The following is a 15,743-nucleotide window of genomic DNA, read 5'->3' as shown; positions in this document are numbered from 1 at the left end:
TGCGATCTTCGCGGGTGACTGTAATCTCCTAGCACTCTCTTCGACTGTCGGACAAGTCGACTGATTTTTTTTACAGTCGCCTGCATGACCGCTCGACCGTAGAAACAGTACACGATTTCCGTCTAGTCAGATTTAATAGCCGTCGTGAACCCGTTTATTGATTACCCGTAAGCATTTTTTCGGTTGTTATTTTTACACAAAAAAAAAACAAAAAAACATTACGATAAATTATTGGGGCGATAATTCGTTATCGAAGAAAATTGTGCTTTTTAATATCAAATTGATGGTAATTAAAAGAAGATATTGTTTCTGCCGATTTTTATTATCGCAATATGTAATCATTTAACCGATTTTTTATTTAATGATTTCTTCATGTAATAAGTGTTATATTTATATTTGAATAATTACAGAATAATTAAATTGCAATAACCATTTTATCGTATAACTTATTTATTAAATTTCATCCAGGAAAGATAAAAATTCTCTGAGAACGATTATTACTTAAATGTACAAGCTTACTTATTATACGTCACATATATATCTTTTTAAACATTGCAAATATATTTGTGTATAATATTTCATACTTAAATTATAAGATATATACTCGATATATATTATAATGATATATCAGAACGGATATTCCTCGTCTTTTACCTAACAGAGAGCAAGTCAAATTTATGCATACAAATAATTTAAAGATTATTCCGTTTTCTGAAATAATTAAAATATCTTTAACTAGCATACAACACAAAACATGTAAAAACCTTATCGCACTAAAATACTTTAACGATATAAACTGATCATTTTTTTCATAATTTTTTTTCATTATTTACATCTTTAAAGACTTGGTTTTATAATTGATATTTATGTATATACCTATATAAAATATGCATCAATAACTTTTATAAGAATAATAAACCTGTTTTGTGTATGAGCCTCTGAAATAGTTCTAATCTCTTCATGCAATCTTCGGGATGAATATATCATCATACTATTACGTACATAAATCTTAGATATTTGAAATTATAACAATACTCCATGTCATCCACTTTTATGCAAGACATCTTTTTAATCGCATATCCCATAATTAATTGAAGATTGGCATTTATTAAAAATATTTAAAAAAACTATTATTTATTCTAACTTTCAAACTGTCGACATTAAATAACTGTAAAAAGTTGTAAATTGATATTATTATATCAACTCCTTAAATAGTATTATAAATATGATGATATAAATAATCCAGAATATATATTATATCATATAGACAAACTAATCGACAAAACTTGTTTTAGACATCTATAATATTTAGCAAATGAAACACATCACATTTTTATTTTACTTTAAAAATAGAGAAAACAGAATTTGAATGATTAGAAAATATTATTGTAACAGAAAACAAAATCTGAAATATTAGAAAATATTATTGTAATAGATCATCGATTACTTTTTCACACTTAATAATTTGATGATTATTTGATTTCGTTATCGTTATCAATTTCTATTTTACATAATATACGAAATATTCTCTGAACAGAGATGGAAAAGCTTTAGAATAGAAATTTCTTTTTGATCAATTCGCGGTATTAATCGATCGATCGATCACGTATATCTCGATGCAAATAAAAAAAACATGAAAGATTGGACCACAATTAATCTCTGAAGACATCAGGATCCTCTAAACAGGATTTCAATTAGAAAACCCCTAGCAAGATTCAAAATTACGTATTTATACCTACGTATTTATACGTATTGAGCAGGGATTGAAATTCTCCTGGAACCAATATAATTTCACCAAGTTCAAGTTTCTTGACGTCTGATGAGAGGCGCGCGAAAATGACATTTGTACATTTATGACATATAAGGTAGATTTCATCATCTAGAGAATCTAGAGAAAAAAAATGAACTCAAAATTATATCGATTTCCAAATCCCTATGGCGTAGAATCCGTGTTTATCCGTGAAGACTCGGCGTGATACCCGCGCCAATCGGCAGACCCGTGTTCGCGCCGAACGGCAGCTGTTGATACGCGCTGTGAATCGGCATCGTTCTAAAGTCATAGGTCGTGGAGTCTCCATGATCCTCGCGTACCGCGTAGCCTTGCTTTGGCTGAACGAAGCTGGAGAACCAATTTGTTGGTCCGCCGAAGCCCGCGGGACCTGACAGACCGGCGGTCGGGTAGCCGGCCTGCAGCTGCTGATGATGCGTCGGGATTGCGGTGGCCGCCGTGAAGCTGGGCATCGCATCGGATAATATGCTCGGCCAGGTCTTGGTGAGCTCCTCCAGCTTCTTCTGATACTCGTCCAGGGATACGGTGTCCCGGAGCACGATGCCGTTCTTGTTACCGGCGATGGTGGCTGACGGTATACCGGCTGGCAATACGATGGCACCTTGCGTATTAGCAGCAGAGGTGGCCACGTGGGTGTAAGCGGTCGAAGGAATATCCTTGAACATCTCGGTGCCCTTCGTCATTGAATTTTTCTCTACGATGCTACTGAGGGCTTGCTGGTTCCTCAGACTGAGATCCTTTTCGATGGAACGAACGTTGTAGTACTTATTCGCGCTGTCCTTTAAACTGTCATGCAATCCACCGCCTCTGGCGGCACCATCCATGTCGGAGTAAAATGAGTCTATGTGTGGACTATAGGAATGTGCCGAAGCCGACGCCGCATATTCCTGACCTACCGACGTGATACCGGTCGGCGAATAACTCGGTTGACGCGTGTATGCACCGGTATATCTGATGGAAAAAGAAAGAAAGCGTGTTAGGGAAATTTGAAAATTAAGATAGATAGCATCGGTCGATCGATTACCAGATACAAATTGATCTTTTTAAGTATAGACGCATCATATACAATATATATATATATATATATATATATATATATATATATATATATATATGAACCGTTAATTTATTTTTTGAAAATAAAAATTTTGCTTATAAAATCTTTTCTCGCGTAAATTTCAGATTATTTATTTTCTTATATAAATTTAAAAGCGCAGAGAATGCATTCTTATAAAATCTAATATACCAGTTTTGAGATAAAATCTAATATATCAGTTCTGAGAAAAAAAAGATGCTCTTATTACACTCTGACATTATGTTAGAAGAAAAAAGAATAAAATTAGAAAAAGAGATATATAGAGATAACTAAATTAAAATATAAGTCATTAAGAAAAGAAGATTACCTCTCATGCTCAAAAGGTAAATTACCGCCCTTGACATTATACGGAATGTATGGTTTGCCAAAAGACATGCTTTGACTGATGCCTTTGCCGGACGGTATATACACGTGATTCTCAGCTTCGTAACCGTGATCAAAGTCATCGCTTCCCGAGGGATATGGTCGGCGGAAAGGTTTTTTGCTGTAGTAACGATTACCGTAATGCGCGTAACGAGAATCGTTATCCCCGTTAGATGATTTTTTATAATGTTGTCGCCATGGAGCTGGACTTCGTCGTGTCTTCTGAACGGGCACGACTAATAGCACTTTTCTGAAATCAGAAGAGAAATAAACGGTTAAATCTCCCAGTACATATACCACAGATTTTAATTACTAAATGTGAAAAATAAATTTCCCAAAAAATTATTTCAGAGTTAAATCGCATATAAAGAATAAAATCTTATTAAAAATAATATTGTTATAAAAAAATTTTGAGATATACACTATATATATATATATATATATATATATATAAATGCGTATATATATAAAATATTAATTATATATAAAATATATGTACACAAATATAAGCTCATTGTGCAAAAAAGTTCAAGACTAGCGTTCGTTATTATTATTTTTGATACACTATCTACATTTCTATGGCACATTTCCACTTTCTATTAAAATTAAAATTAATTCGAAAAATATAGGTACGGCTATTCCTGTAAATAAAATTTCTCGCAATCGAAAGTTATTGAAGAGTTGCAAGGAATGATCGTACTTTCACACATTTTAAATTTTTGCAAAAACTAGATGATCCAGATTCGTGTTCTTCTTTAAAGATCCTGTTGCTTAAGGGAAAAAAGCCATCGTAGATGTCATAAACGAGTGAAAGAAAAGTCTTGTTTTTCAATTTTACAAGCGATTCTTTGCACATTACATTATTTAACATTATTGTTTGGTTCTATTACTTATGATTTTTTGTTATTCTTCTAATTAAAATTAATCATTAGAACTGATCATTGTGACTAGATACTTTGTCATCGATAAAATGTATGTTGATAAATTTTTAATTAATATTACGAAAAACAATTACAAAAATGGTTTGTATTTACAAATTGTCTCGATTCTATAAAAGTATTGATTATAAGCTAATTACGAGCTTTCCACAGTCTTGTAACACATAAAATCTACTTTTTATTAAATTTACAACGTTTTTTATATAAGGATTTAAATAATCATCAACTTTCCACCGTTTCAGTGCTAGACTAATGTACTCACACGTAGCCTTAAGTAAGTACAACATGGGTACTCACGCGTGAATGAGAAGGGGCTCGCTGATCGCCAGCAGCAGAATGCAGAGGACCTGCAAACATTAATTGCTGATTAATACATGTTTTAATGGTAACAAGCGTGAACGACGAAGTACACGGATTGCCTATCGAGTTGACAGACTTTCACATGCGTAGAAATGTTTAGCCGCGTGTGCAATTTCATCTGCGAGAGTTACGCACACCGAGACACGCAATCCCGTTACGCTGCAATTATCATTAGTATATGGTGGAATTAAATCAAAACCGAGCAGAGCTTGAAACTCGTCGGCCTTATCCTTCTATTGCAGTTTTACTGATAACCGTGATTAAAATTTTTACACAATGAAAATCTATAAATATCGCAGAATCAAATTTTTCTAACAATAAGTTTTGCAATTCTTAAAAGTCCATTTAAATTGAAAACTCGAAAAATTTTCTGCTTTTTATAAATAATCATCATTTATATGCAATAATTCAGAGTTATATTCTGTCCGCTTCTTATTTTTGAATATATGCAAATAAAAATTATTACTCTCTCTCTCTCTCTCTCTCTCTCTCTCTCTCTCTCTCTCTCTCTCTCTCTCTCTGTCTCTCTGTCTCTCTCTTTCTCTCTCTGTCTGTCTCTCTCTCTCTGTCTCTCTGTCTGTGTCTATAGGAATTAATATTCAAAATATACATTAAAACAAATTATACATTATATCTTTCGATTTATTTGTTAATGAGTATCGTATTTCACGCTTCTAATTTTGTAATAAATAAATAAATAATTGAATGAAATTTGTCAATAGTGTAATAATAATATAAAAACAGAATTAGTAACAATATATTTTAAGTATTAATTCTTATAGACATATATAAAATAATTCTTGTTTGCATATATTAAAAACTGAGAAATGAACAAAGTAAAATTCAGAATTATTGCGTATAAATAACGGTTATCTATAAAAAATATAAAATTTATCTGAAAACGACGAAATGTATAATATACGTTATTCCGATTTATACGTGATTTTGTTGGTTAAATTAGCAGACTAGATAGTACTTTACAAGATAAATTTCTACTTCTTTGTTTTGTTTTTTTTCTTTATACACGATAATTATAAAATGTAATAAGTGTATTTTCATAAAGGCATATAAACTAATCTATCTAGAAAATTATTAATTAATTATTTATTTAATTTAAATTATTATCCAAAAATCAATTTTTCTTTTGAACACGCTATTATGCATTATTCTGAATAAATATAGGCCCGATAAATTATTATTAAATAAATTAAATAATTATTATTACTAATTATTAATCTTATTAATAACACATAAAATAGATAAACAAATAAAAATAAATATAATTTCCATAGATCTATTCTTTATATATATGTATTTATCTTTACAAATGTTACCATATCATATAATCTAATTTCAAAAAATTTTCTTTTTGGATGTTTATCCAACTCCTTTTATCAGCTAAAATTATGAAAAAAAAAAAAAAACTCGATGCCGAGGAAAGCGATGGTGAATCTTTTAAATCATAAAGTTTGTAAGAGACTTTAGGACTCACCGAGTATTGCATACTGGTCCTTGGATTAATCTCGTGCCGCTTGATATGATATTCCCTTCTATCCGCTTCGCGGTCGCGGATGGAATACGGATTGCCAAGAAGCTCGCCGCACCTGTCTTAACCGAATCAAGATGCCCCAGGTCCGAGATTTGACGTGTTCGTCACCGCGGACGATCCAGATAGTATTGCGGCTACCCGCGCTACGCCTCTTCTCTTTTATACAAGATAAAAAGAGCATAGACTCGAGCGTCCGCGCGATCGTCTCCCACCGTGAAAATGCGTGCATCGGCACCGGCTCCGCCGATCGCGCTAGATGGAAATGGAAAACGGACAGTCTCCGCGGTCTCCTCTCCGCTAAAGCCCGGCTGGCCAAGCAAGCCATGTCGCAGATTTTTGCCCAGGGAGAAATCGACGCTTTCTTCCTCGTGAGACAGACAAGGGTGTAGTCGCGATTGCCACGGTATTCTCCTGATCTAGTGATGACCTGAGAGTCCGGTCCGACAGGTGCATCTTGCGGCGTTATCATATCAAGTCTCTCTCTCTTTCTTTCTCTCGAAATGAATACAAAACACCTATTAGAAAGATGGTGTACGCTGGACGGGATGAGTCTATCCAACGAAAGTTAGCCAACAGCTATGGCGACAGAAAGCAGATAGCTTTCCTTTATATTAATTAATCACTACATAGTTGAATGAAAAGGAAATAAAAAGGAAATAAAAAATAATGCACGAAGAAGGAGGCATGTGTGCGAAATAAAGGACAACGTATTAATTTTGATAAAGGCCAATGTATTAATTTTAATTAAGAAATATATTAATATTAATAAATACATCAATAAATTAATTTTAACTGATAAATTAAATTATAAATTTTATAATTAATACTTATTAATTAATTATGTAAAAATTACATATTATTATGTATCAAGTTGAATGTATACAGCAAGATAACTAAAATAATCTGGATTAATCAAATCTTGGGTCAAATTAAATTATTCCTTATTATTAGTCACTATCCTACGCGAACGCGCGAGAATGTATTGACGCATCTATAAGCCACACCCAACGTTTGCTTTCCAAAATGCGAATAACAAGAGAATGTAAGTGCTCCGGCAATACGATCGCACGGAAAGTGTTCTACATTTCCCGCAGATACTTGCGATTGATCCGCTTGATTTCATATCCGATTCCTTCGTTTTTCCTCACACTGAAATAAAATGAACTTTTGTATAATAAAATTATAATATTTATAATACGGATACAAATTTTAATAAATTCGTGTTGTTCATATATAATATATGTATATATAAGTAAAAATACTATATGTTATATAAGCAATCTAAGTAAGTCGTGAAGAAGGAAGAAAGTACTTATTAAAACTTTTATGTATTATTGATAGTAAATAGTTGTATCATCAGCTCTTGATACGATAATACGATATATAAGTAAACTTTCTTCTGACTAATTACTCACGGAATGATATCAAACAACGAACGAAGGGGAAGATCATTACGATTTAATTGCAAATTGTGAACGCGATCGAAAGTTAAAATTAATTTGCGATTATCTTTGGCACAAACTGTCTCTTCGCAAACTATCTCGAAAAAAGATGAGATCACGGATACATAATGATATTTTCTCTCCCGATAACAACGATTCTCGTAATTCTATCGCTATATTTTTTTATCATTTTGACATAAAAATTTCACTGAGAAAAATATTTCGCGCGTTTTCATATTGTTGCCGTTACGGTCCACATATATTGTACAAGTTCTTTCTCGGCGCGCCACCAGGATACCGACGATGGCGTCAATTAGCTCATTCACGCGATATACTTTCTTGCATCGAATTCAAGGTCGAGTTTCTAACCTCATGCCTTTTTCAACGGACAAAGATAGCATCCTGTTCCTTAACAGCGTACTATCTCTATCTTAATTATGACACGAGAATTTTAATTCTACTTTAAAAATAATAAATTAAAAATATTAACAATTTTTTACCACTACATGAGATATGCATATTTTATCGAATCTAAAAAAAGATACGTAGTACAGTCAAATTTGTTCAGATTAAACTTGTAATAAATTTGCTGAAAAATCATTAAAAGAAGGTGCAAGAGAAAACGCGAAAGATGTAGTAATAAATACTTGCGGAAATTCTTTGGCTCAGGTTCCTCAAGAAGGATTTCCGCAAAAATTAGTTACAACGCAAACACTAATAATTTCAGAATAACGCATGGTGTGAATTTTTGCGTAATAGATACAACATTGTTGAGAGAGATTACAATTAAGTGCAACATTTCGTGACTACAATTCTTCATACACAACAGTTCTACGAGTCAGTGCGTTTGCGGGCTTGAAAATTAATAGCCATGTATAGCTTGCTATTTTTTTAGCCGCTCTTAGTCACGCTTTCGACTAAACGATTTGGTAATTATCTAAAGACTTACATTTTTCATACTCCTTAGAAACGTTGCAATCTCTTAAATATGAGTACAAAATACTTTCAACTTTTTTTTGTCGATATAGAGTATTTAAGTATTTTTATTACGGTCTTTTTTTATATATAATCTTTTATTATAATCTTTTACACATATATAAAATTTTTATATTTTTATGCATATACAGGGTTGTCCTATTTTGAAAAAACGCACCTCGATAATTCTTCAACGAAGCATTTTCAGCAAAAATGTTTTAGACAAAAGTTGTATGGTTCAGAAGGGGACACATGATGAAAATATGGACTTGATCTTGAGTGACCTTTTCAAGACCAAGTCAATGTGATCGATGTTTTCTTAAATGAAACCCCCCCATTTTTTATTGCATATTCTTGTAGCTTATCTCGAGTGTTTTCTCAAGACATTATAATAAAGTATTCTTTCATTAATTACTTTTTGAATTATTTTATATCTTAAATCAATTAGTGTAAAGAAAAAAACAAATAATCGTTTAAAAAAATATATTATAAATAATTACATACTTTTTCTTAAAAACAATTATTTTTTTTATACTAATTGATGTGTCTCATTATTCTCTACATAAAAGTATTACGGTAAAATGATCGAAAACTAAGTATTTTATGAAATATTTTATTTTTTATATCAAAATAAAATATACAGATTAAAATATAAAATAACTCAAAAAGTACTTAATGAAAAAATAATTTATTATACTATTTTGAAAAGCTCTCGAGATAAGTTACAAGAATATGCAATAAAAATGAGGGGTTCCATTTAAGAAAATATCAATCACATTGACTTGGCTGAAGATCAAGTTTATATTTCCATCATGTGTCCCTCTCTGAACCATACAACTTTTGTCTAAAACATTTTTTTGCTGAAAACGCTTCGTTGAAGAATATTATCCAGGTGCGTTTTTTAAAAATGGGACACCCTGTATAAAATTTCTTTTCATCATACTTAAATGAATTCTTTTTGCTATCTTTGGACAAAAATATATCCGCCGATAATTTTATGATAATTTTTACGGTTTTGATATACATTCTATAAATTTCTTTAAATAGACTGGAGAAGAAATATTTTCTAAGATATATTGTATAATCAGTAATCGCTATTACATATATTGAACAGAAAATCTATCAAAATTCACATAAATGGCGGAATAAAATCTAATATGCCGGAAAAAATTTCACTGCGGAATAAGAAAATCGTAATATCTTCCGTCTTCAAAACTTTAAAGCAGAAAATTACAGCAAACAACGATCGATAAATTGGTCTATTACGAGGTCGTGTAAAATGCTCTATACTCTATGAAGAGAGAGTATATGATCCGAAACATCGTATACTTTAGGCTTTATATTTTCCCTTAATGTGATGTTTTAATCACCTCGCATTGAAACTCTATTAAACAAATGTTTTTTATTATTAATATTATAACTATACTCTTGCGTGTAGAAGTATAAAAAAATTGTCTAGCATTTTCATGACGAATGAATACGTTATAAAAGAATCCAGAGTTATTGTTATACAAGAATATATGGCAAAAACTGATTTTACAATTAAATGTATTTTACAATAAATTTAATTTCACAATGCTGAATATTTTTCAATGAATCATACAAACGATTAAAATGACAATTTCCAATATTTTGTATCATTGTCTTATGATAATAATTATGATAATATACATATAATAATTATGATAATTATGACAATAATTATGATTTCATACAAAAATTATAGGAATAATTACTGAAACATTCAGTACTAGTTTCACTGTTAAAAGAAATTATCTTTACCAATTTTTAATTGATTTTCCATTTCTTCTTAATTGCTTTTATCTTGAGTTGCGATCAAAGATAATACAATGCTATGCTTTGGTGAAATCAATCCAACTCCGAATGGCACCATTCGATATATTCGTCTAAACATTTTAGGTCTCGCATTTTCCCAGGACGCTGTTGATGGACTGGAAACGTAATACCTCCTATACATACCCCTCCATATACATTCACCGCGACCCTGGCCGGGTTGGATTCCTTCAATAGAGAATTCACTGTCACGGTCTCGCGAGAGAGTCGTGGTAAGGAAAAGGATAAGACTGCGTATATGTTATTCGTTTTTGTTTTCGCTTGAGTACCGGTGTGGCGTATAATTTGTACTCTTTTACGAGACAGAGACGCGACGCCAGGATCAGTTTCCCTTTCTCTCGAGCGCGTTTTCGAAGGTTTCGTGCAAATCTCGGAAAGTGAACGGTTCTACCCGGTCATCGCCTCGTAGTTTCTGTGTCTACGCGTTATCGGCATCGCTCCTTCAGGAAGGGGAAACGAATTCCTCTCGCTTCCGCAATCTATCGATGATCAGACAGTGCACATTTTCGATAGCGATTTTCGCATATATACACATGTATTCTAACAATATATCTTCTTACCATCTATATTTTAACAATACGTTTTTATGAGTTTAAGATTTTTTATATGAATTATATTTATTTATTTATTTTTTTTTTAACTTTATGATTATTTTTAATTTTATAATTTACTGTTTTCAATTTTAATAACAATATAGGGAACTTGCACATATTTGAAGAAATAAAATTTTGTAATTCTAATCCTGTATTTTAGAACTCTATAATATTTGCTTCCTACTTTTCATTATAATATAATTTAAAATTCACATCTTATGCCAAAATACATATGTACTATAAAATAATGATATACTTCTCGTAACACATAATTGTATGCTGAGGAAGATTTCTTTCCATTGCCACAAGCCATTGTGACAATTTCTTGAAGCAATTTAATAAAAATGCGAGAACACAATGTGAAAAAGTAAATTAAGAAACCGCGTTCCCCAGAGAAAGTCCGTGATTGGATCTAAATACTTCCTAGCATTCAGGAGAGAAGCTACTAAGAATAAAACAGAATAAGCGACTTTACAATCTAAAATTCGATTTATATCCTTCATTTATATTAACGCTACCATTCCTTTAATAAATATATGATTTGTCATTTTTGTAAATTTTAAATCTGTGCAATTAAATATTATTATTTTAATCTCATATATATTCTGTTAAAAAGTATTCCAAATTGTCTAAAAAACAAAATTTTATTATCTATTTATACTTTTGGAGATTTAATAATTTTAAAAAAATTCTATAGCACTCAACATTTGATAACTCGTTTTCTAAATAATGAGACAGACTTAAAAAAGGATATCTGTCTAGAAAATATTAATAATTTTGGAGCACTATGCATTATTCAAGAGTGAGCGAAAAATTAATTTCTCATTTGACAAATTGAAAGAGAAAAAATGTATTTAAAAATGCATTTTTTATTAAGCTCATGTTAAAAACATATATTGTATATAAAACTTTCGCTGATACATTTCATATATCATATTTAATTTAGCATATCCAAGTTAATTACTCGGTTTTCGATGTGAAATTATTAATATTATTAATATTATTATATATGGAGATAATAATCTATACAGTTACATTTCCTCTATGTAAAACTGTTTCGCACACAAAAATGCTCGCCTTCATATCATAAATCATGTTTTATGACATTTATTGATCTAAATTATTTATTAATTATTTAATTATTATGTGATAGCTATCGAGAATAATCGCTCTTGTATTTTTAAAATTTCTATGCCATAAATCATATGTTCTAATACACAACGCTATTTTTTTCTCAAGGATAAAGTATGAGATACAAAATATTGTAACTTTGATATAAAAATTGGGATAAATGTAATTCTGGTATATGATTATAATGCATGTTATAAATGTTGTGTTCGTTAGCAGCTTGTTGATAGATGGCAGCAATTACTGAACTTTCAAGTAGAACATAGTGAAGCAGACATATAAACAGAGTACTATCTTATCTATCTCTTCATAAATATTAGCCACGTCAAAGTAACGTTTAAATTTTAAATTTATTATATTTCAAATACAGAAGTAGAAGGAAAGGGAGAAAAGCACTGTCAAATAACATATCAGCATTCGATATTATAATTCTTGATTTTTTCATCGTGATTTTACATTATGAACATGGAAATTCTCACTTCTTAATTATCTCTAAATATACTCGAATATTCGATAATTTAAATATTTTAATAATGAATTATTCAAAAATTATTAGAATTAATAATAAAGATATGCTCAGAATAATAACGATACTAACTGTAAATGAAGAAATTGGCAAATAAGAGCCGAAATACAATAATTAGAGCGCAAATTTTTTTATTATTTAATTTCTAATTACCACACCTCGGTTCTCTAAATTCATTAATTTTCTCACTTAATATCATTATTAGAATTATTAGATAATTTAAATATGTAAATTATCTTTAAATAAAAAATATATTATATCTCCGAATTTTCATATATTAAAATTATTCAAATATATAATATTTAATATTCCTTATATTATAAATACGATATTTAGATTCCTCGTATCTCCTTCGATCGTTTGTCTCACGATAAAATTAATATAATAGAAATTGATTTTAATAAAAGTAATAAAAGATAAAACTATAATATAAATGCAAATTTTTCAATTTCAAGTCAACAGGAAGAACACGCCGTGCGATTCTTCCTGTTTTCGTGCGAAGGCGCGAAGTATTATTGAAATGAATAAACTAATGGTATAGCCTGTCGATTCGCGTGGTATAATTGTTGATCTTGATCTTGGCCGTTCACCGGACGTATGTCTTTCATTAAGAGGAGGAACAATCTGGATCTAATCGAAAGAGAGGAAGTGCATAAAGGAAGCGAGCGGCGGGGGAGGAAGGCGCGTTAACGCTCTCCCTTCCGCGGTGCGGTGACTCTTTTTGCCACCGACTTTGCGGCCATTAAGCGACTCCTTTCACGAGCACCATGTGGCAAGTGGCAAAAGACTCCCTTTCATTCTCTTATCCATAGCTACTATCACGTAGGTGTATAAAAGCGGCACGCGTATTCACGGTAGTCGTCAGATTGAAACTGTGCGGACGCGAACGATTCGTTTCCCCGTTGGATTACTCATCGCAGTTCTTTTCGTCCTCGCCGTTTTTTCTTCTTTATAGCCCTGCGGAAGTGACATCCTTCTCTCCCCTTTGGTTCTATTTCGGAACAATGGGAAGACAACGCGAGATGGTACCGTATCTCTTGGTAAGATTTCCGATAGATTATAGTGCATTTACGATTGGACGCGACGTGTAATTTTATTTTCACGCTTGATCAAAGAAAATAATGATATTTGGATTATTCGTTTCGCAACTTGCGATGTTGATAGAATCAAAGAAATGCTATTGAGACTATATCGAAAGTAGAAATCTTAGATAAATTAATTTTTGAACAATATCTAAATTATACATATTTGGGAAAAATTTTAAAATATGTTTTTATGAAATGTAACAGTTTTAACATTTTTTTTTTGTTAATACAAACTGAAAATTTTCTAATTATGGTTACTCGTGATATACAAGATATTTTATTATAATATTGTTATATTATTTGACACTAGATACTATAATTTTCATTGCATACTGTTGCAATCGATCGTTGTAAACGACTGTTTTTTTTTTTTTTTTTTTTTTGTCAATAGTAATACGGATGGATTAAATGTATATAGCTTTATTAACGATCTTTATTATTTTCAGTTGAATCTTCTCTTAGTTCTCGTTTCACTAATTAATTTGACCAATGCCGGTGGACACGGTGGCGGACAGTAAGTATTAATTAAGCTTCATATCAGTGAAAATAATCTCAAAAAATAGAATGAATAAAAATATACAATCTTTCATCGCGCAACGAGTAAAGAGTAAACTAATCACGTAGTTTCTATATCTTCTCGAACAATTAGAATCTTCAATATTTTCCCTACTATTTATAGTAAGCACGTGATAATTCACGTACCATACCATATCAAGACCATCAAGCACACGCATACAATTACGAAGCACATACACCATGGCGGTGGCGGAGAAGACAAGTACGAAGTACTCGGATATACTGTGGGTCATCCAAATGAGCTCGGGGGTCACGAAGGCGGAGGCGGCGGTGGCGGCGGCGGCGGCGGTTTCGGAGGTGGTGGCTACGATTTCGGCGGAGGTCACGAAGGTGGTGGCGGCGGCGGCGGCGGCGGCGGTTTCGGGGGTGGTGGCCACGATTTCGGCGGAGGTCACGAAGGCGGTGGCGGCGGCGGCGGTTTTGGAGGTGGTGGCCACGATTTCGGCGGAGGACACGATTTCAGCGGTAGCATCGGAAGCATCGGACAAGATTTAGGAGGTGGCGGTCACGATTTCGGAGGTGGCGGTGGATTCGGAGGCGGAGGTCATGAAGGCTGGTCAAGTCGTTAAGAGGATTCTTTCATATTATTGTTACTTTTGAAAAAAAAAAAAAAAAAAAAAACTAAAATTATATTTGACGTAATCGATATGATAATCCTTTGAAATTTACGGAATGTTCTACATATGCTCGTTATCTCCCTGATAACATAACGAGCTGTATATCGAATCTGTTACATATAGAGTGATATGTCCCCTGATTATCGATACATAAGGTTAACGATAATGTAAAATGGCGTTATAACGTACACTGTACATTTATGATGTATTTGCGACGCACTTTCATTTCAATGAGAAGATTTGAAATGAAATTTCAAATCTTTGAGCGGAAAGTTAACATTCGTGAAAAATACTTCGTGGAATTAATACGTTTTTAGGCTTGATATTCTTGCATGTATCGGTAATGATTTGATTTCATGTTTTTACAATGCAAGTATTCATGATAATGTAAAATCGGGAATTTCGTTGAGTGCTGATTAAGCTTCCGATTTAAAAAAAAAAAAAAAAATCCAAATATTTTTTCTTCTTTTATATCTCTAGTCTGAGTCACTCTCGTTAAATCTTCGACACATCCTTTCAGCATAATTTGTACATATTATAATATCATTACTTCTTGTGTTATCTTTGTATTATGTTATTATAATATCGTTTTTATATCTATAGTGTTTTTTTTTGTTAAACATAATAAATAAATTATATATGTTTTTATGGCGCGTATTTTTCATTTTAATTAATCGCATATGTACCTGATTGCGCAAATCTTATATTCCAAAAATATTTTAAAAATTAAATACGTATAACTAATTCTTTCTATATCTTATACCAAATAAAGAAAAATAAAGTATCTTATATCAAATAAAGAAAAATAAAACTTGTTTACATTATATTTGTGTAGAGCAGATGTGGAAAAAG

At 31.6% G+C, this 15,743-nt stretch overlaps 2 protein-coding genes across 2 annotated transcripts; one reads left to right on the top strand and one right to left on the bottom strand.

The window, feature by feature from the left end:
• Positions 1–1,953: 1,953 nt before the first annotated feature.
• LOC138936433 (uncharacterized) lies at positions 1,954–6,050 on the bottom strand. Its single transcript, XM_070301855.1, has 4 exons — positions 6,039–6,050; positions 4,484–4,533; positions 3,193–3,498; positions 1,954–2,740 (listed from the first exon to the last, which is right to left on the bottom strand). The coding sequence occupies exons 1-4, from the start codon at positions 6,048–6,050 to the stop codon at positions 1,954–1,956; spliced, it is 1,155 nt and encodes a 384-aa protein (XP_070157956.1).
• A 7,567-nt stretch (positions 6,051–13,617) lies between these two features.
• Positions 13,618–14,843, top strand: LOC138935979 (uncharacterized). Its single transcript, XM_070300987.1, has 3 exons — positions 13,618–13,653; positions 14,145–14,212; positions 14,378–14,843. Exons 1-3 carry the CDS (start codon positions 13,618–13,620, stop codon positions 14,841–14,843), a joined length of 570 nt encoding a protein of 189 aa, XP_070157088.1.
• The last annotated feature ends 900 nt before the right edge of the window (positions 14,844–15,743 follow it).

This window comes from Polyergus mexicanus, unplaced genomic scaffold, assembly GCF_030449975.1.
Source record: "Polyergus mexicanus isolate NDT 795.1 unplaced genomic scaffold, iyPolMexi1.0 SCAF_9, whole genome shotgun sequence".
In the NCBI taxonomy this organism is placed as follows: Eukaryota; Metazoa; Arthropoda; class Insecta; order Hymenoptera; family Formicidae; genus Polyergus; species Polyergus mexicanus.
This window is presented reverse-complemented; position numbering and strand designations above follow the sequence as displayed.

Bases quoted from the DNA above. Each gene is read 5' to 3' on its own strand.
- LOC138936433 (XM_070301855.1), bottom strand. The intron at 3,499-4,483 runs GTGAGTACCCAT...TTCTGATTTCAG, and splicing joins GAGCCCCTTCTCATTCACGC to AAAAGTGCTATTAGTCGTGC. The intron at 2,741-3,192 runs GTAATCTTCTTT...TTTTTCCATCAG, and splicing joins TTACCTTTTGAGCATGAGAG to ATATACCGGTGCATACACGC.
- LOC138935979 (XM_070300987.1), top strand. From the start codon at position 13,618: ATGGGAAGACAACGCGAGATGGTACCGTATCTCTTG. The intron at 13,654-14,144 runs GTAAGATTTCCG...TATTATTTTCAG, and splicing joins AGATGGTACCGTATCTCTTG to TTGAATCTTCTCTTAGTTCT. The intron at 14,213-14,377 runs GTAAGTATTAAT...TACTATTTATAG, and splicing joins GGTGGACACGGTGGCGGACA to TAAGCACGTGATAATTCACG.